Consider the following 21,965-nt stretch of genomic DNA (forward strand, 5'->3'; position numbering starts at 1 on the left):
CTTAAGCTTGTATATTGCTTCCCAGCACTGCAGGACCCCAAAAGTTGTGGTGGCGTATTTTAACACGGCAAAGCTGATGAATCCATCCTGTCTTCATAGCTTCTAAAAGGCATTAGAGGAGTAATTTCCCCAAAACACCTGTCTCACGGGATCCTGTCAAGACAAATGGGCGCAGTTACAAAAATGCAGCCAGCCATTGCAAGGAGGTGCTAGAACCCAGATTTCTTAGCAACTCAGACTTGTTTGATGAGAGTCACGTAGTCATCAAACCTGCCTTTCATGTAAAAACAAAGCATTTGCTGAGTGGCAAAATCATCTGATGTCCGGGTCAAAGAAAGATAAGTTAATAAAAAACCTTGCAGGCAAATTGAAAAAAATCTGAGAGAAATACAGGAAGTTCTTGGGTACCCTAAAGCACGTTTATGGTCTAACAAGATGGCGCTGCTATCTGCTGCTGGATTCAAATGGATCAAACCTGATCAAAGACCAGGAAGAACTCTGGGCTGAATATTTCTCTACCTTGCTCAATCAGCCTTCAACAGTTGATTTAACATCACTCCAGCAGATACCACAAAGGTCTCTCCTGGAAGAACTAAACATGCCCTCTACCCTCAATGAGATAGCAAAAACTATCGCCTTCATTAATTCCGGGAGGCCTTCAGGGAAAGTCGGCATCCCAGGTGGTCTACAAAGCAACAGGTCATCGAGTTTGAAGGGTCTTCCAAGATATATTACAAAGCATATGGATAAAGAACATGCACAGGAATTTTCGTGACTTTCTAATCGTTTCTAAGCTAGTAAGGGAAGAGAAGGCGACTGCAGAAATTATAGGGGATTGGGATGGGGTGTTGGATATATACCATCAGAACAAAGACCTATACGCAATCTTCATAGACATAAAAGATTTTGACTCTGTTAACAGAGAGGCCTTCTGGATTATGCTGGAAAAAAACGGTTGTCAACCCAAGTTTGTGAAAATGATACGGTTGCTCCATCTGGACATGACAGGTCAGATCCTCTGCAGCAATGATCTCTTGGAAGCATACGCCATCGTGGACGGCGGGAAACTGAAATGTGTTCTTGCCCCAGTTTTGTTCAACCTGTTCTTCGCTCACATGCTGTGGCACGCTGTCCAGAACATGAATGTGTATAGATTAAATACCGTCTGGATGGCTCCTATAAGTGCCTCCACAAAATCACAAGAGAAGCCTGTGTTCCCTTAGCTCATAAGAATAAACACCTTCAACTGATGCTCGACATGTTTCATCTAAGATATGAACACACACTCTCACAATCGAACTTTACAGCATCGCGTAGTTCTATAAGCTTTGTTCTTGAGCTAGAGCTCAAAATAAAATCCTGAACGTAAAAGATACTCTCCCATACCCATGCTATTTGTCTTATTTTTTCCCCATTAGCTGTCCGAAGTGTCAGGACACCGTTTTCAGTATGGAAATATAATAGGAATACTCCCTGGAGTGATCGTTTAGTTGCTGAGCGGAAACGAACGATAGATGAATGTCATTAACCTTCATAAAAACAATCCCTTTCCCTCTAGTGCATGTAATTCGCGTTTGAACAGTCATGAACGTGTACATGTCTGTTCGCCACAGCACAAACATATGCGACTGTTCTGAAAAGCTAAGTAGGTCACTTCCCCTGATCGACAGATTTCCTAATTTACGCATTTCACGACAAACGGCATGCTATGTGACAAAAGCGTCAGTACTTGAAAATACTTCAATCAATAAAGAATTAATTATTTTCATTGAAGGTGTCAGGCCTCATCAGCTCTAATCAACACCATCCAGACATCAACACTACTTGGCAGAATTCCGATGTTTTCGAATTTTACCCTAATATTTCCTACTGTTCATTATTAAATTATTGTAAAAATTACAATGGACATAGAAGCGAAGCAAAATTGCCATGCCCGTTTTTCATCGAGTATGCTTGCTGGAACGCATATACAGTACACGTATATCAGTTGCTGATGTTATATATAAGACTATATAGCTATAGTCTTAGTTTTATTTCCAGGTCCTATATGACGAATATACTCTGGCTTAACGATATTGTGGACATACATAATTGATCCTTTTGCACGTGCGTCATTCAGGGCACGCTCTTGATCAAACAGTTAACGTTTCTGTGAACTAGTTCTCTCTGCCAATGCTGCTGCTGCCGCCGGTGGTGGTGTGGAGGAGCTTGTTCAGAGGAAACAAGGTCATGTGATCGCTAGGCGCGCTTTGATTGGCCTCCGATGTCAACATTAAACCGGAAAAGTAAAATGGCAGGCTGCAGATGTAAACGTCTTGTGGAGTACGTTTCTTGAAATTGAGATGCTGTCTATCATTTTCTTATTGCGATGACACTGATTTCATAGGTGAGTTAAGCAAACCTTTCTGTGCTATGCATGACTGCACAAGATTGTGGCTTGAATACGCTGCGAGATGCTCTTAGAGAACAGAATGACCCCCCCCCCTCTCTCTCCACCTCCTCATCTCATAGTCATATTCTTACTCTTAGTCATATTTCGGCATGTCTTCGGGTCGATGCTAATGTCATGAAATTTACCAAAGATTTTTCGTTCATAATTGACTCTTGCTTTCTCAAGATTATTTATATGTGTTATTTTGGCGTTGGATGTGTGTATAACGTGTAAAATTACGGGTACTTAACGAAATGAACAGCGTCTGCTGAACATAGTAAGTGTAATGCCATGAACGTTTTTGGATGCCGAAAAACTCTAGCACCGAGAGTTAAGGGTAAAGTAAGTCGTACGGCTCAGATAGCGCACCAGACTGCCATATTCATAGGTAAAATTTAAGACGGACATCAGACGCATAGACTTACAGAGCGATCAAAGGAGGAGGGAAGGGGAGGAGTTATTGATCGCCCTCCACATCGTAGGTTGGTCCAGTTCACATTTATGGCGATTTTCCTAGTTCCTGTGCATTTGCACATTTGTGACTTCTTCCTGCACAGTAAATGCAAATAAAAAAATAAAAATGATAAAGAGTTTTGAAAAGCATTCAATTCCTCGTTGGACTTCAAATGACTGATAAATTGGTCAGCCAACACAAAACTGCTGTATTATCACAGTAGCATTCCCAAATTATTGGACTACCACAAAGTTGTGCATAAATTTATTTGCACTAATTAAAACAAAACTGATAATACCTACTCAGTATCTCGGCATATTTGGTATTGTTATTCTTTAAATGGGTTGTGGGCTGTGCATTTAGTTAGGTGTTCTAAATGTGATTTAAATGGTGACAGTAATCATACATGTAGTATATACAATGACTTTGCTCACACAGATATACATATATATGCACACATATCTGTATGTGTGCATATATGTGTGTATTTTAGTGTGGTTTTTGTGCTTTAAGTCACAAAAGCTAGTTTTGGTTACCAATATACTGGCAAAAGATAGATTTATTTTAATGATAATGAAAATGTTAAAGCATCTAACATTTGTCAAAAGGTTAATGGTGCAAAAGTTTCAACATAGAATAGATCTATTTTAAAAAATTCAATATATGAATAGGTGCATAAAAATAATACAAAATCAGATCATTTGATGTCAGATTTGAAATATTTTAGCAATCTTTTATATGTTCTTCAACAATTTGGACTACAGATTCAAATTCCTAGCGTAGTTTTTAGAGTCTGGAATCCAGAATCAGTTGTTTTGAAAGATCTTGGGGGTTTTCAATTTAACCTTTTAAATGTGGTTATTTACAAGCAGACTGTGACCTCCTTAACTTCTAGAAAACATCCTATTTAGAATAATCCTTGGATCATTATAATGTATGAAATGTGCTACATGGGTGGGGCAATGCATTTTCAGTGTATTCTTACTTTTCAGTTGATTTCTTTTCACATACAATGTTTCAGTGTTATATCAGACAGTGTTTTCTTTACACATGTAATAATAATAATTGTAACTTAAAACGTGCAGCATCACGACCAAGATAGATTGCAATCTCTGTGCAGACCAATAATGATAAATAAAAAAATAACAGTGGACAGTGGGTACGTATAGGCACATAGAACAGTTCTAAAGCATATATTGCCTATACTTAGTTCTAATTAGTTCTAATTACAGCAGTGAAAAAACTTGATGTTATCATTGTATGAGGAATGTAGTAAACTTAAGATAGAAAGCAATGTCACAAATCAATTAAAGTCTTCTGCTATGTTTAAGAAAAAAAAGTTAAGACATCCATTGGAAATAGATGAAGAACTATTTGATAATTGAGAGAAATTACAGAGAAAGAGGAAATGAATGTTTGGGGACGAGAGTGAGAGGTCATGGGAAAAGTCTTCTGTGTCCATGTTAGATTTTCTTTTAATTAAACCCTTCCCATAAAATTATGTCAGGAATAAATGAAAGACTTTATTTTATATGTGTTCCTTATTCAGAATACAAACAAGCAAGTGGAATATCATTATATACTCTCTTAGCAGAAATATTTATGGAACACACTTAATAAACATACTTAATTATCTGGACAAAGAACTCATTATGAGAGAAAATAAGCATGAATGCATCATATCTGATGAGCAATATGTATTGTGGGATTCTTTAAATCAGAATATTCACTTGTTACTTTGCTTGAGCAGAGCTGGTTTTGGTTGCATGACTTTAGCATTTTAAGCAAACTTTACTAGGATATAGTGTGTTTTAAGAAACAGGTATTTTGGTCTTTAACATCAAGAATGTGAAAACATACAGGAAATGTTATTGATGTCTTGCTTTTTAAGATAGGTCTTTGTCTGGTGTTGAAATAAGTGTCACTGAGATTTTCTTAGATATTAGTACAATATAGTGCAAAATGGTTTTGTCATGAAAGAAATAACTTCTTGTGATTTAGGTACATTCTTATTTCCTGTAGCTATATGAAGTTTTACTTGCTTTCCAAAAACAAAAAAATCTTGCCATTCATCCAGTGACTCATCTGTGGTGAGTTGAGAACACATTTGTTTAAGACTGCTGGCTTATGATGATGCACAAATATTTTGGCAAGTTTAGACCTGTGAGTTGAAACTATGCATGGTGGAAAGGTTGGTTGAGGCACCAAACAAAAAGTAGAATGTATGTGACATGTCCTTCTAGCACAGGCATGTGAACCATTTGGTGCAGAGGATATGCCAGGCCTCAGACATTCTTATGGTCGACAACTTTAAACTTTAAAGTTGAAGGCAGCAGGTTATCATATGGCTGACGGTTTGAAAGCATTGCTATTGTTTATTGCTGGCGTTCAGTTTGAAACACCACTCCGAGTGAAATTGAAAGAAACCTTTTGCATTTCAATCTGAGCAGGTACATGCTGACACATCCCGTATCAAGTTGATTTAAATATAGCATAATGCTTATGTGTTTTACAAACATGCTAAGGTCATTTTTGAATAAGACTTCATTGTTGAATTGTACTTGTAGATCTGTTCTCAGCTAATTTAGATATTGGTTTCTTCTTTTTTTCTAGTATAATTAAGAAGACAGAATCGTGAATAGAAGAATTCAAACTAGTTTGCTGCCAGAGTTGTTCAAATGGATCAGATTTCTTGCTTTGAATATTTCATATTACTGTTGTTATCCATGTCTGTAATCCATGTTCTTAATGTCTACTTGCTACAGCATAGTTCACAAATAATTTGACAATGATAGGATTTTGTAAAATGTCAGCACAACGTTGAGTCCTTGTTATTTGTAATTATTAGTCTATAATCAAGTTGATAACTAGGATTTTCGTGATTGCTGCCCATAATATGCCCTTTCACAGCAGTGTGAGTAGTGTGTGTGTTTTCATAGGCATACACAGGTATATGTGCTTTTACATCTAAGCCAGCACTGATGTGTATAGGTGGATTGCTGTCTGTTTGCTGAGACCAACGCTTAGCCTCTTGCGAAGTTCAGCTCGGCAAGCCTAAACAGTGAATGTTACTAAACCAGAAGCTTCGAACACTCCTGCCTCGTTTTAGTAGTTAATCTGAAACGTGAATAAACCGGAAGTTTTGTACACTCCTGCATCGTTTTAGTAGTTAACTGGGAAAAATTTTCTGCCAGCAGTCCAGCAATACAAGTTCGTGATACCAGTGATAGAAAGATTTGTACTAGTAGTATACCATAGCTTTTCTCGCCCGAGGGCCAGACTGGACATGATATAACATCTCACAGGCCAGAACATTGTGGTTTTGCCAGATTCATGATGTTAAAAATTAAATTATGAATGGTCTGGATAAGGCACCTTTGCAGGCCGGATGCGGCCCGTGGGCCATAGGTTGGACACCCCTGATTTATACACCAGAGTTTCATTTTTTAGATGTGTGCCTAAAATGGTCAACTTTTCTCCCTCACTATTATCAGGTTCTTTAAATAGACATGGTGTAAATATATATATAATGAATAGTGTGAAGTTTTATGCAAAATTGGATGCATCCCTCTGTTTGTGTCATGTCATAATTGAAAAACAAATTTAAATGCAATTTGAAAGCTGCTTTAGAAGCTGGAGAATTCAAGAGTGAGAATCAAATAATATTTAGATATTTTTGATCTTTTTGTAGGATTAAAATGTATCTTTTATCTGTATAGAGCGACTGGCAGGGACACCTTTTTGGTTAATGTTCAAATGTATGAGTTATGCTTTAGGTGACTCATTGATTGCACAGAAGCGTGTTGCCTTTGAGTGTAATAAATGTGTGTGCATGTGTATGTGCTTTGAAGGGCTTTCTTTTTTCCAGATACCATGAGTTCCCCAATCAGGGAGAGCTAAATGCATTATAAATTTTCTTCAGCCTTATAATAATTGTTGTTATTATTAAAATGTTTTGCTTCTTGTTTATAAACTGTCTTTGTGCTTATCTAGCAGGATGTTTAGATTCTCCACAGAGAATGTTTAGGCTATAATCCATGAAGATAAAGCAGTGCCAAAGTCGGAATCCACCCAGCTATCGTGCATGTGTTATGCAGTCAGCACTACTGCATTAACTAGTTTTGGCTCTTTTATTCTGCTAATAAATAGAAGCGAAGATAAAGCCCATGAATACTGAAGTTTTATTATTAAGATTTATTTATAGCTTTCCAAAACCCCCACTTGCTTTCCTCCCATTTATTTAAACAGACACTGAAGATTGAATCATCTGAGTTGATGTAAAAATAGGGATTCTTCTAATATAAGCATGTACACACCACAAAACAAATATCCAGATAACATGGAAGACTAACTTTGCATGAGAAGACTGGGCACGATGTGTCAGAACTTACAGAACTTGAGACAGACTTCAGTCAACCATGACAGGTTAGCACTGTCACTGGTTTGCCACAAAAATGCATTGTAAGTTATTTCTTCTTTTTAGTGAGGCAACAGGTAATTTTATCTCTTTCGAAAATATCGAACTGATGCAAAAGTTTATTTATATTTCACAAAAATATTAGGGCTGAGTATGAACAGCTCAATTGTATATTAACATCTTATAAATAACTAAGCCCACTCTTTCAATTAAAAAGGAGTTTGCCCCTAAGTTATTCTTTAAAGTCTAAATGCATACTATGTCTGTTGCTCTAAAGGAAAAAAGAACATGGAATAATTTTGGCCATAAAAAGTGTCAGTTCTTCTTCCACTTTTGACCTCATGCGCCTTATATCATTTGTTTGGTGCAGGCATTGAACTCCCCTGTCCCAGATTCCCAAAGCTTGACATCTAAAGAGGTGTTTGGGGGACAGATATTTTGTCAGTGAATTGTAGAGTGAACAAGATTGCAGAAAGTAGCGTTAGTTCATGGCCTTATGGAGCAAGAACATGTCAGATCCTGGAAGCCTCAAATTGTAGGCACTTCAAAGTAAAGAATAAAGCATAGTGAAATATAAATTATATTCATAGTTTTGAAAACTGTGACACCTTGTTCTATATGTCATGGGCCAGGGTATTGCAACACATCTCATTGTAGAGTTATTGTTTTGCTGGAAAGGGCCTGTTGGAATTGAAGGCTGCCTCTGATGACCAAGCAGTTTGAATTCAACTGGCGGATACCAGTGCCAGAACCACTGCAGACTGGGGACTACTTTGACTGTTGGGATGAGGTGAGGCTTTTAGCAATTTTTAGAGTATATGTATATGGTTTCACCCAGGTCAATATCAGTCACTGACTCTTCCAAGTGCATTATTCATTGTCAACTTTCAGTTTGTTACTTTATTTGAGTCAAGCTGGTTCACCTGTAGCATCAGTGTTGCAAAACTGTGAAAAACTTATACTCTTGATATGTTTCTTACCTTATTTGACAGCAAGGAGCTTTTGAAGCTTCAACTTTTTCTTCCCCTCCCTATCCTCTCCCCTGCCATTTCCCCTTCCCTTTCTGTGTTACTCTTTTGCTAACTTCTCTCCTCCAATCTTCTCTTTCTATACATGGCTATAGTTTGCTTGCTCTCTCATCCCATCCATCCCCTTCACTTGAAGTCATCAGTGCCATCTCAAATGACAATATTGTCCACCTTTATTTTGTGCAAGATATATGTTGCAATTTCTTTTGCATATTGTGATTTCATCTGGATCCACTGATAAAAATTAACATTCTCCAGGGCAACAGATGCTGGCCAAACATAGTCCCTACTAAGCTGTAATCAAAACAAAGATATTTGCCAGATTTGGTGGGGATTGCCCAAACGATGTGGATTTGATAAAGTTTCATTGTGTGCCACACACACGCACAAATATGCTTGCCTAATTGGGTGGGAATTTCCCAAGTGATGTTGTTGATTTGATGAAGTTTCAGTGGGTACTACACGCACACATACAAAGATGCTTGCCAGATTTGATAAAGATTGCACAAACAATGTAGATTTAATGACGTTTCAGTGGGTGTTCCCACACACACACCACACACAAACATCGCCATACGCTGCTCTATATACACACACACAGGATTAGTCAAAAATATTTTAAATCTTAAATGGTAGAAATAATCCATTAGTAGTGGCATAAAAACTAGGGGGGCAGCTACCCACTCAAAAAAGATACTGAGGAAGCAAGAATGTGAAAGTTCTTCACTGTCAGCATGAAGTTTGCCCCCACCAAAAGCTGAGCATCTTTCTATGCCACCGATTAGTGTTAACATAATTTTGACTAACCCTCTACACGGACTGTCTACAGATGCTCAACAATTCTTTAATAATTCTTTAAAAGTGGCCTTTTTATATGATGGCAAAAATTGTTTAGCAGGTGTATAACAGAATATTTTTTCCTTTTTTTTTAGGAATGTGGTGCCTTTGAACCAAACTGTCTTGTCAAAGTTGATGAATATGGATTCTTTATTTACTGGAAGAGTGAAGGAAGGGTTAGTAACAATATTTGAAAATGACTTTTTTTTTGTGGACATGGGTGCTTGTGTGTACATTTTTATGTTTGTCTAAGTGTGCATGTATTCTCATTTGTTTACAGTAAAAGTTTAGCTAAGATTATGTAAATAGATTTGATCATCATACATACTTTTAGAGTATATGGTTAGGGTGCTTTTATTTTTATCTGTACATTTTTATTCTGTTATTATTTTTTTCAACTCTATGAAATAGTTATGAAATAATAGAGTTTTAAATAGTTATTGAATAAATAAAAGATTCTTACCAACAGGAGGGACAAGTCCTGGAATGTTCTCAGGTCAATGACATTCGGCTGGGAATGGTTCTTAAGATCACAGTAAGCATGCATTTTTTTAGTCTTTTAATAGTTAGATGGTCTGCAATAATTGTCCTGGCTTGGAAGATTCTGGAAGGGGAGAAAAATGTTGTGTTTGCTCGGTTTTGGGATGAAGTATCAATTATAATATAGTGACACCAACTATTTTTCTGTACAGGATCCCAAGATCTTGGCTGAGTTGCAGGAGAAGAGTGAATACAGCATTGATCAGCGAACTGTCACCATCTGCAGTGGCCTTGACCTTGTTAACATTACATACACACCCATGGTTGGGCGTGACCCTGAAACTGCCAAGGTCACTTTATAGGACTTACAGGATTATTGAGATGTTTAGTTGAATCCAGTTGTTCATATAAATCCATAAAATCTCAGTTTTCTCAGTTTTATTGTACATCTCCTTTAACTGGCCCATCTGTTTCTTCAAAGTGAATGGAGATCCTCATGTCTTCTGAATTGTTGAAAGAGTATTCACTACATAAAGGAAAATATCAGTGTGAAGATTTTAAAACCCCAAGAAATCTTATGCATATAAATACCTTTTTTTTTTTTTTTTTTTTTTACAATTTTGAATTTTCAGTATGCATGTTGCTTTCAAGAAAGATTGTTATGGATATGTCAGGGCTTCTGCTTACGCAAAAAATTGCGTACTGTACGCATTAAAAGTTCGGAGGACCCCTTCAATTTTCGTCAGTGGGGTCCCATTCAAATTCAGGCGAAAAACAGGGACCCCTTAAAAATCTGAAGAAGGGGTCCCTGGGACCCTAAAGAATTTAGCCTTAGCAGAAGCCCTGGATATGTGTAAAAGATTTTTAAAACCACTTGCCTAATCTTTCAGCAGAAGAAGTGACTGTGTCTGTTGGATTTGTTTTGACAGACATGGTTTGAAGGACTTAGGAAGATCACTCTTAATACAAAGGCCAATAACGTATGCCCAATGACTCAGCTGAAAAAACAGTATGTTAAACATTTATTATCTTCTTTCAGCTTATAAAGTAATCTTGAGCTAATTGCTCCTGTTAACCTCTCATAAGTCATTGAATGCACAGTATTTTTATTTTTTATTTGCTGATCTTCAGTAAGTGGTATAAAATAGTTTTAATGCAATCTGAATTGGTAATATTTTAAATACAGACATTCATTTGTTTTTTCCAGTTGGATGAAACTCTGTTTTATGGTCAATCCAAGTGGAAAGATTCCAGTCAGAAGGTATTTCTTATTGCTTAATGTGCTTAGACACAGTTAATCCCTTTGGATTATAAAATAGAGAACAAAATATGTTTACCACATTGAAACTGTTGTGTTTACAAGAAAGAATTATTTTTCAGCATCACACGAACTTTTGCTTCTGGAAAAACAGAGAAAATGATTATGACATGTTTGAAGGACCTTGGGCTTCCAAGTGGAAAAGTAAGTATGTGTATATGGGTGTGTGTGTCTGTGAGAGAGAGTTTATTTTAGTGTGTATCTGAAATTATATATGTGGGAGAGAACATGTTTATTTTATGTGAATAACGTGGATTTTATGTAATAAAGGGATGGAGGTGTTAGAATAAGAGGATGGATTGTTTTCTTTTGAATCTAAGGTGATTTTTAATATAATCTAGCTGTAATCAGCTTGTTATGCTGTCTCTTTAAAAGATGTGTGATATATTTAGCTCAAAACATTAAGACCACACTTCTTTTAAAAAATACTTGAAATAAAGTTCTTGGGAAAAGAAGTAACGTGTGCTTTTTGCACAAGCTAAACAGTCTGTGCTTCTGGTTGCTTATACAAAGCATGACTAATGGATTAATAATGATTTGTTTCTTTTTTTCCAGTTTGATGAAATTGAACCCTCTGCATTTACCTTTGACAAATTCTACGAACTGTATCACAAAATCTGTCCACGCTCAGACATTGAAGAGCTGTTTAAAGAAATGTAGGTGTGCAGTGCACAGAATAAAGAATTAAAAATTTTTTCCATCACTGCTTTAAGTGTAGAGTTACAGATTTGTAGAAGTATTATTTTATGCATTTGTGTGAATGAATATGAACATCTTTGTGCATGTTCACACGCATGTGTGTATATGTATATATGTGTGCAGTTGTGCACATGTATGATTAAAGATACACAATACTCTGTGTACATGTATGGATGCATCCATCAACGAGTAGTTATTGATAAAGATGTTAAATCTGCTTGTGCCATACATATTTGAAAAATATAATGAAAACATTATGTAACCAGTGTTGGTTGCTTTACATTTCCATTTGAGATGTGGTTTGTTTTTTTTTATGCTGTGTGCATTCTATTTCTCATTACAGATCAAGTGACAAGTCTTATGTCACTATTCAACATCTAATAGATTTCTTTAATGAAGTAAGCTTTTGTTTTTTTTTTTTGCAATAGCTGTTTTCATTGAAAAGGATTTGAATTGTCTTGTAAATAGGTACTAAAAGGGTAATGTCAGCTTAAAGAATAGCTCACTAACTGTAATTACCCTTTTCCTTCTTAATTAAATTAATCCTGTCTCTTGAAACTGCATAGTGACTGCATGTTCAGAAGAGAATGAAAGATAACTCTTTTGGTCTTTGCTTAAGGCCAGTTAAATTTTGTGACAAAGCTTAACACCATAGTTTATATGGTGGCTGAGCAAAAAATACTGAGCTGTAAAGAGTTAAAAGAGCATGGGGGGAAAAAAGCCCTTTTTTTCCCTTTCACTGGAAACTATGGCATGCAGTTTTAAGTATTTTGGTGTTGCTAGATATATTAACCTGATTAATCCTTTTCATGCTCTCTTTCAGAGACAGAGAGATCCAAGATTGAATGAAATTCTCTTTCCTTTCTACAACCGCAGTCGCATTCTTCAGATCATCCAAGTGTATGAGCAGAATTCGGAGTATGTTGAGAAGGGTATGAATAAAGAGTCTTAATATTCTTAGCTTCTGAATGTGTATATATTTGAGTAATTCATGTTTTATTCTTGTTCCTTAGTCCAGTGTAAAGACTGCTTTATAATATTGCTGTAATATCTCAAAAAATAATCATGAGACAAATCTAGAGGAAACAGGTAAATTCTACTAATTTACATGATACTTCTTTAAGTTTTTGCATTTGAATTTCGTGTTTTATTTAATTTGTAAAGTTTTTACTTTTCAGAATGGCTGAGCATGGATGGTTTTTGTCGATACTTAATGTCTGACGAGAACGCTCCAGTGTTCCTTGACCGACTGGACATCTACATGGACATGGACCAACCCCTGCCGCACTATTTCATCAACTCTTCACACAATACCTACCTCACTGGCCGACAGTTTGGTGGCCGGTCCTCTGTTGAAATGTACCGACAGGTGCTTTTGGCTGGCTGCAGGTAAAGTGAATGCCATCTATATACAAGTATAACATTTTGGTGTTCATTTGTTAGTCAAAGATGTGTGCTTACATTCTTTTTCTGTTTCAACTGACCTGAAACAATAGAATTTATCACAATAGAGCTTAAAGAGTGTGAGTAGTCACACTTATCTTTGTCTGTTAGAGCAGTCTGGGTTGTTATTTGTCTTTGAAATTTATCAATCATTCGCAGTATTGATTAAAAGTGCACATCATTGTTAATCCTGTTTTCATTTAGAATTTATATCACAATGCACCAACATTCTTAATGTATGAATATCTTTTCACAGTGTAATCATTATTAATGAATCCCGTTTCTCATTTGGAATTTGTATCATCAAAAGTCTTGATATATGAAGCTGTCTCTTCACTGTGAACAGTTTAAGCCCCAGTCCTTATAACTGAGGTGTGAACAGCCGCCCCATTATCATATCCACCCTTCTGCACCTTGTATCATCAGTTTTGTTGTTTCTAGGTGTGTGGAGCTGGACTGCTGGGATGGTCGTAATGAAGACCAGGAGCCCATTATCACTCATGGCAAGGCCATGTGCACAGACATTTTATTCAAGGTGACATTAACATTTGTTGTTTTTATTTGTCGGGGAAATTTTATTGTGAATGAGCTTTTATTATGAATTATTCCTCTCAATTGAATAGTCTCAGTTTATGGGAGGCAACATTAAAGAAACAGAACCTTTCAGAAAACAAGAGAGAATACAAAAGTGGCTTGCTTTATGGGATCTGTTGTCAAGAACTTTGATGTTTTTTTTGCAGGATGCGATCCAGGCAATCAAAGAAACTGCATTTGTCACTTCAGAGTACCCTGTCATCCTATCTTTTGAGAATCACTGCAGGTTTGCATTGTTGTTGTTGTAGAATCTGTGTTGTTACTTATACTAAAAATTGCTTCATGGGATTGGTTTCTGAAGTGTTTATAAGCTTGTGTCATGGCTGTGAAACAGATTGTCAGCATTGTATGCCAAGCAGCCAGTTTTGTTAGAATTGTAACTGTCATAGGTCTGAGTTAGTAAAGTCTGATTTTAATTGGCAGAGTTACTGGTGACAGTCACTTGCTCATACCTCTGAGAGATGCCCTGCTAATGCTGTTGTGTTGGATCTATAAACTTAGAGAAGTGACTGGCTTTAACTGATTAATCACATCTTGATAGTCTGCGAGTGCTGTTTCATAGTGACCCATCAATGTACTTCATGTATCACTTTTTATATTTTCATGTCTTTCTATCAGGTTTGCATTCATTTTGCCTAACTGTGTTAAAGCTGAAAGGGTATAAAATCCACTCTGAAATATAAACTGGATATCACTTTCTATAATACCATATCAAGCTCAATTTCGCATTAAAATTATTTCTGTAATCTTTTATTTCTGTACAAACACAGTCACAACAGAATGGTAGTCAAAGAACAAATATTTGCTCCTCAGTGAAAAACACAAATACCAAGATAGCGCGCACGGATGTACAGACATGCAGGCAACACTCTCATACTGATGACAGTTTAGCAGAGGATACTCTCTGGTGGCCTTCCATTCTCTTACGTAAATGCTTAGTATAACTGAATCAAACAACTTCATTTAAGTCTTCATCACAGAAATACCTGACACTTCTCTGAGAGCCAGTTGCTGTCCAGCTTCCATCCTACTTTGTTAACACTTCACTAACAAAATAGTTGCACTGGGGAACTGGGTTAGTGACGTGGTCCATGACAACTTCCTTTTTTTAATGCAGTCTTTTTTGATTATCTCACACTTTGAAGAACACATATATTGAGAAAAAGTCAGGTGTTGGTGGAAAACTTTTTTTTTTTTTTATTGTTCAGCAAATTTCAGCAGTACAAAATGGCCAAGTATTGTGAAGATATTTTGGGTGACCTGCTCCTGAAAAGACCTATTGAAGGACATCAGGTAAAGCCCTTTTGTAATTTTTTTCAATGAACAGTAAAAAGTATTTTTTTAAATTTCATTGGTAACATAGCAGCATTAATTTGTATAAATAATCTCAGGATAACAGGTCAGTCACATAGCCACCAATTAAAAAAAAAAACCTCCATAAATCTGCATCCATTGCTCAAACATTTCTTGGTGCAAAAGTTTACTTGGTAATCTTGTTATCCTTTGCCTCATATTTTTATTCTAGATGTATGTCACAATAGAAACATATTCTGCTTATCACCTCAAGATGTGGTTGATGATAAAGCAGCTGCATAATTTTAGTAATTGAATTGTAGTAACTCAGTGAAAAGTAATTTTCATCTTGTCATTTCTTTAATAACAAATTGTTTTTCATCCACTGATTACAACAGCTAGAACCTGGCATTCCACTCCCTTCACCTAATCAGCTCAAACGTAAGATCTTGATCAAGAACAAACGCTTGAAGCCAGAAGTGGAGAAGAGTAAGTGTCTGATTCCACACCCTGTTCTCTAACAGCTAACATTTTTCACATTTCACTTTCATAAGCTCTTCCACCACCCAACCACCATTAACATCACCACTGACAACAATAATAACCGTAGTAAAGATGACACAAAGCACATTTCTGACCACACTTGGAATTTCACTGTGCTCGAGCATGAGGCAGATTGACAGATTATAGTGCCTCACTGTTACCAGACACACTCATTGTTATACCCAAACACTGGTTGTACACAGCTGTCAATGCTATGCCATGTCTGTTAGACCTGCAAGGAAGAGTCACAGCTTGTTACCTTAATGGTAAATGCTGTTAAGACCAAGAGTTGTAATTGTAAAGTACAGTAACAGTTATTTCTTGAGGTCTTTCCTGCATTGCTTTGTTTGTCCAAAGCAATATATCATAAACCAATTCTTTGCTTTACTGTGTGATGCAGGACAGCTGGAGCTCTTTCAGAAGGGCATTAGTGAGGTGAGCACCGAAGACAATGAACTAGGTGATGACCCAAGCATCTTGCCAGCCAACGTGGATGGTGAGGAGGGCCCTCTGAATGGTCAGCGCTCATTTGTCATTCCTGCTTTTGTGTCACTGGTTGATTGTTTGGTAAGAGTGAGAGAGAGTGTGTGTATTTTGCCTCATTGAAAATAAGGGCAGGGCTTCTGCTTACGCAAAAAATTGCGTACAGTATGCATTAAAAGTTCGGAGGACCCCTTCAATTTTAGTCGATGGGGTCCCCTTCAAATTTGGGCAAAGAACAGGGACCCCTTAAAAATCTGAAGAATGGGTCCCTGGGACCCCAAAGAACTTAGCCTTAGCAGAAGCCCTGAAGGGGTTTAGTAAATTAAGACAAAATCTTTTCTCTCCTCTACAGCCTTGTGCACCAATGTTGCCAATTGTTTATATGTGTTCTAATCCAGCATTGGCATTCTTACAAAAAAATTTGCAACTGATTATTCCTCTTAAAACTGTGTTTCTTTCTTTCTTGTCTGGGAGGAGAAAATGAGGTCAGAGGGTAAGGTTTCATTAGTATGTCTATATTTACCACCCCTTTGACTGACTTGCCAAATACAGCATGTGCATGGAAAGATTGCTGATACAAAATTAGAAAATAAGAATAGTATTTTGACTAGTCCATCAATAAACTTGCTAGAAATTCAAGAGCAGATTAAGGTTTGTTTAATATGCTTAGAAAAAGAACATCAGAACTGTATGTCAGAAGGGCAATGTAGCATTGAGGTGATTTTTAAAGAAGTATTTGATTTTAATTAGACACATTTGTATTTACACAGGCACACACAGATGCATACTTTCTCATAAAGTTGGGCAAAGCAACTGTATCTTCTTCTTGTCGTTCACTCAAATGGAATCTGAAATGATGAAATAATTTTCTTTTTTCCATCTCTATTAACTTCTATGGAGAAAAAGCAGTGTCATTTATTTCCTTGTCTGTTTCTGAATGATGACAATTTCTGTCTTTAAAGTTATTAATATGAAACATTTGTTATGCTCATGGCCTAATGTTGAAAAAAGTCACTTTTTGGAAGGCCATAAGCCAGGAAGTGTTGTTTTAGAAATGTGTTGGCTGAAATATTGGTAAACATCTGTTTTGGCATTTGTAACTTCATGTGAGCAAATGAGGAATGTGTTCCTTTCTTTTTTTAATCTTTGCAGCTAACTTTGTCTTTTAAAATGTTGTCACATCTCACATTAGCGTGTTAGATGACAGTTGATTACAAGGCTCACTTACACGCATGTTGCAAGTTGATGTGTGTACACCCACACGAACTTACTGATTCCTCATCACATCTTGAACCATATTGATGGACATAGGGACTATAATTTGGTCCCCAAATAGGCCAGCCTGACATTTTCACTGTCTTTTTATGCACATTTTGTTTTCTGCAGAATCCTCAGTTTTGTCCCAACCTGAACTCTTTTTTCACACTGGTCTCTGCAGTTGGCAGATATGCATCTAAGAACCAACCATGTTTTTGGCTTTTTTTTTAAAAAAGAATAATAGCTTTATTGTGCTGTGTAATAACAGAATTAAAAAGTAGTTGATTCTAGCCTAAGTTATCGCTGCATTCTTAATACTTTACTTAAAAGACAGTATTAAGCAACAGTAGCACAATATATCTTTAGTTTCTCATTTCTCACTTTCTCGTCCTTATTAAGAAACACTTTAAAAACATGTACTAGCAGAGTGTAGGTACATAAATACATGATTCTACACCATTAGTTGTGCATACACCCCAGTCTGTATCACCAAGCTTTGATATAGTGTTTACCAATTTAAAATGACTATATCAACACATATGCATCCAGCAGGCACACAGACAAAGCAGAGGTACATTTTTCACACATCTGCCATATGATGTTTGTAAGACTTATCATCATATTTACTGTCTGTGTCTTCTTTTTAGTGCTCTGCCTGCTGCACACACATTTCCGGTGCACTTCACAGTATCTTTTCCAACCCCTGCCCCACTCCAGACATCACCACCCCTCACCCAAGGCCCTTTTCTCAGAATGCTTCTGTTTGTCTGATGTCACCATGCACTCCACACCACTTCCATGACCAACATCATGGACATTGCTGCCACTGCTGCCAGCTTTCTTCTGTCTTATGTCGTCAGACTGCTGCACATGTTGACCTGGATGTCCTGACCACCCATTGTTTTTCTTCTCTTCTCAGATGCGGACAATGAAAGCTCAAGCTCTAGTAGCGATTCTGGCCAGTTAGACGATGAGGCAGCAGCTGCTGCTGTGGCCGCGGTATCTTCGCTCCCCGGATCTAGTATGGGATTTAAAGTTTAGCTTGTAGCTGACCTACATCTAATCCATGTCATACTGTGACGTTGTTCATTACTCGCTGTGCGTAGCAGTAGTCATGGGTGGCCACACAATTTGCTCTGACCATTTCTTTGCAGTGTTTGAACACTGAGCCATTAAAAAAAGTATTTTATCATTTTTTTTGTTTTGATAATTAATTTTGTAAGATTGCTAAAGAGATAATGATTACAGGCATTCAATTTCATATTGTCTTTTAATGTAGTTATAAAGTTAGCAATATTTATGGATCCACACTAGCAACATGATTTTGATTTGGAAGGCTTGACATTCTCCATTTACAGATTATTAAAAATATAAATATATATTATAAATATATGAAAATAAAAAGTGCATCATCTAAAGAAAACTGTTAATATATTGAAGTAATAGTGTCTTGAGTTCTTTAATAAACAAGTTGAAAATATGATTAATTTTTAGTAGCAGTTCATATTGGCAACTCATGACTGCGAGCTAAAACTTAAAAGACAAATTGCGTGTTCACTTGCGTAGAAGTATCTTTTGCTTGCAGCAGTCTGTATATAAGCCTAAAACTATCTTTTTCCACAGCATTTCCATCAAAACCCCTGGCACATCTTCTATGCTTGACCTACTTTTTTCGTTTTCTCCTTTTTTTTCTTATTTTACGCTGTGCTCATAACAAATCCATATGCAAAAATGTCATCCTGCTTTTTTCCAGACAAGCTTATTTCTTTGACAAAACTGTTATTTCCATATTTTCTCTTTTATTTTTTTTTTATTTCTTGTGCTTGATCTGCTAGTATATGCTACTCTCATCTCCTGTTTTATATTCTTCTTTGCCTTTGTGCTCAAAAGCTTCATGCATGTTTTTTTTGTAAGCATGCAGTCATTTTATTTACACATTGTATGTTTAATTTGTTTTCATTTAGTCCCTTGCTGCATTATGTTGATCTATGATATGCAGTGATTTGTTGACAGGGATTTGCTTCAGCATGTTCAACTAATGCATGTTTCACCTTGCAGCCCATTGCTGGTACATCGTGTGGGTGTGCGCAATCAATTTGCAAGATACTTATTCATGTTCAGGTGTGACTTAACAACAGAGATCATGAAGCAGCTTCTGGAAATGCTGCACTCATGCAAAAATGCACAGTAATCAGCATTTGTATTGTGCTTCTGTGGAACTCACCTAGGAAGAATTAAACTTATGGTGCTCAGTCATTCAAGTATAACTTATAGATACCCCTGACTAGATGCCTACCATTGCTTATGCCTTATGGGAAGGTTATGAACTTCCTGTTGTTCTTTTTCTTGTTCTATATTTTGTTTAACTGGTCTGCAATAGATGTGGATTTAAACACCAGTTTGAACAACTGTATGTTGTACCCACAATGTGGGTAAAATATTCTGATAAAAATGAATCTCATCTGCAGGGTATTGAGCCCAAACTGATAAGACTTGGAATGAAGTTTATAGAGGAAGAAAATTGTCTTTGACCATTGTATCTCATCCATGTTTTGGAACGACAACAAACTGTTGTGGTAAAAACATAAGAGAAAAGAATTGTTAGACATTGCAAATTCATGTAATTCAGTGAAGTTTTATGGCTTATATATGTCTTTGAGATTGTTGGCTATCTTGACTTTTGAATGAAGAGATTGTGATTTGCAAATTGTTTTCTTCATCGCTGTCTGTAGAGAAATCAGCTTACTACTATTATCAAACTCATCTTATGTCAAGCTACTCTATAGGAGTCCCTTCTATTCTGTAGATATTTCCTAGTTTACCTGAGGAAGAACATAATAAGCCCAGATCTTTCACAGATCTTATGGTTGTCACACTGTGTGCATGAAGACTTCTTTAAACTATACCAAGTGATATGTCATTTGGAAGACCTTTCCTATAAAATTCCAACCAGGCAAGTACATTCTAATGTAGCGTTATCTGGTATTGCAGAGAAAAAAAAAATTTGTATTTCATCTTTGCACACTGATTTTCTGCCTCAAAATCTGATCACTATTATCTGTTTGTTTACCTGGAACTTTTTTTCTACAGGTATCTCCATTTCTGCATTAGGGCAAAACTGATGTGAGAATCTGAAACTGACATAAAGGCTTGATTAGTGACTCTCAGCTGTTTATTGATTTTTGTTTGCAGTATTATTAGATTTTCATGTGCTTTTCTGACCAGTTTTGGAAACAAGCTGTTGATACACTTTTTTTGTATTGAGAGAGACACATGGTAGTCACAACAGATGGCCTTGTATTTAGGTAGCCCTGGTTGAACTTTAGAGGAGAAAAGAACATAATGTCAGATCTTTATTTATCTTTGTTTTTTTAGACTATAAGATTGTATTTATGCTTGTTTAGAGCAATAATTTCTGAAGTCTGTAAAACTGCTATTAAGTTGCAATGTGATTTTTTCTTGATGAAATTGAATGTAATGTTAAGAATCAGAAGTTAAAACATGCTTTTGTGCTTGTTCATATGAGTGAGGCAAGCACTAACCTAGTGGAAATATATGATTATGCTTAATGTTACCTTTTGGAGTCATTTTGATATATATATAAATTATTACACTTTCTTCACGCAGATCCCCCAAAAAATCATTTTAAAATGCTATGATAGAAATATTTAGATGTGCTTACAGCTTTTTGTTTAGTTCCAGCATCTTATTTTTTTTATCAGGGTTCATCATTAGAGGAGATCCTTGTTGAAGTGCATGTTCAAGCCAGTCTTTCTGTAGTATGTGTATAATGCAGAATTTTCCTTTTGTGTTGCTGATATTCCCCTATCATTGTCTCAGATTTCTTCCAAAAATGTTTTGCGTCTTATAACACTGTCCACAAAAGTCAGCTTTGCTTTTTTTTTCTTGGTAGTTGTTAAGGTTGTCTTGATTAATTTTACATATTACCTTTTAAATCACTGACAGTCAAAAAACAGGAATAGTTACATTAAATACATGCCCATTTTTTCTTCTTTGTTGAAATGTATGATGTTGATAGTGGTATTCATGACATTTTATGTTGAACAGAAATTCTCATGAATGTCCAAACAGACAACAATCCAGAAAAAAAAGAAAAATTAATAGTAGATTAAAAAAAATCAGTTTTACATCTTATGATAAATGCACATTTGTTAGTCAACCACTTTTATGCTTTTTTTTTACAGTATAATATTACTTTAATAATGCTTCCAGTCAGCTGATGTCACAAGGTTTTATGATACATAATATTGATATTATGGTGAAAATGAAGAGGGAAAAAAAAGAAAGTTTTATTTGTTCATTGAACTCTTTTACTTTCAGACCTTGACCCAACAGGTGCAAATGTAGATACAGAAGCCCACCCAGAACTTGTCATTGGCAAAACAGATGCAATCATCATTGATGCTGATGCAGAGGTCAAGAAAACAAGCATTAAGATCTCAAATAAGAAGGTAACCTTCAGTGTTGCTGTGTGACAGCAATTTCTGTGAAAGTCTGTGTCGGGTGACAGGCTGCCATTCTACCATTGAACATTGTGTGGTATGATGGGGAAAGGTAAAGAGGAAGATGCTTACAGCTGCCAACATGGGATATCTGCCCCACTTCACCAGCATTTTTTTTTTTGTTTGTCATTCTTTTCAGTTACATGACTCATGTGCAAAAATAAA

At 36.2% G+C, this 21,965-nt stretch overlaps 1 protein-coding gene across 3 annotated transcripts in view; it reads left to right on the forward strand.

Moving 5' to 3' along the window:
- Positions 1–2,239: 2,239 nt before the first annotated feature.
- Positions 2,240–21,965, forward strand: part of LOC112570683 (1-phosphatidylinositol 4,5-bisphosphate phosphodiesterase beta-4-like) — a 43,171-nt gene continuing 23,445 nt past the window's right edge. For 2 of the 3 annotated variants that reach the window (XM_025249246.1, XM_025249247.1), the window contains exons 1-19: positions 2,240–2,386; positions 7,981–8,092; positions 9,263–9,343; positions 9,637–9,702; positions 9,860–9,997; positions 10,577–10,656; positions 10,855–10,908; positions 11,028–11,109; positions 11,521–11,621; positions 12,008–12,062; positions 12,488–12,596; positions 12,843–13,053; positions 13,549–13,642; positions 13,848–13,927; positions 14,910–14,994; positions 15,393–15,483; positions 15,938–16,054; positions 18,197–18,298; positions 21,619–21,749. In XM_025249246.1, the coding sequence (XP_025105031.1) occupies positions 8,009–8,092; positions 9,263–9,343; positions 9,637–9,702; positions 9,860–9,997; positions 10,577–10,656; positions 10,855–10,908; positions 11,028–11,109; positions 11,521–11,621; positions 12,008–12,062; positions 12,488–12,596; positions 12,843–13,053; positions 13,549–13,642; positions 13,848–13,927; positions 14,910–14,994; positions 15,393–15,483; positions 15,938–16,054; positions 18,197–18,298; positions 21,619–21,749 (1,761 nt within the window). In that variant the 5' untranslated portion in view covers positions 2,240–2,386; positions 7,981–8,008. The remainder of the gene's footprint in view (positions 2,387–7,980; positions 8,093–9,262; positions 9,344–9,636; positions 9,703–9,859; positions 9,998–10,576; positions 10,657–10,854; positions 10,909–11,027; positions 11,110–11,520; positions 11,622–12,007; positions 12,063–12,487; positions 12,597–12,842; positions 13,054–13,548; positions 13,643–13,847; positions 13,928–14,909; positions 14,995–15,392; positions 15,484–15,937; positions 16,055–18,196; positions 18,299–21,618; positions 21,750–21,965) is intronic. The other variant, XM_025249248.1, reaches the window with a different exon arrangement.

Source organism: Pomacea canaliculata, linkage group LG8 (assembly GCF_003073045.1).
Source record: "Pomacea canaliculata isolate SZHN2017 linkage group LG8, ASM307304v1, whole genome shotgun sequence".
Taxonomy (NCBI): Eukaryota; Metazoa; Mollusca; class Gastropoda; order Architaenioglossa; family Ampullariidae; genus Pomacea; species Pomacea canaliculata.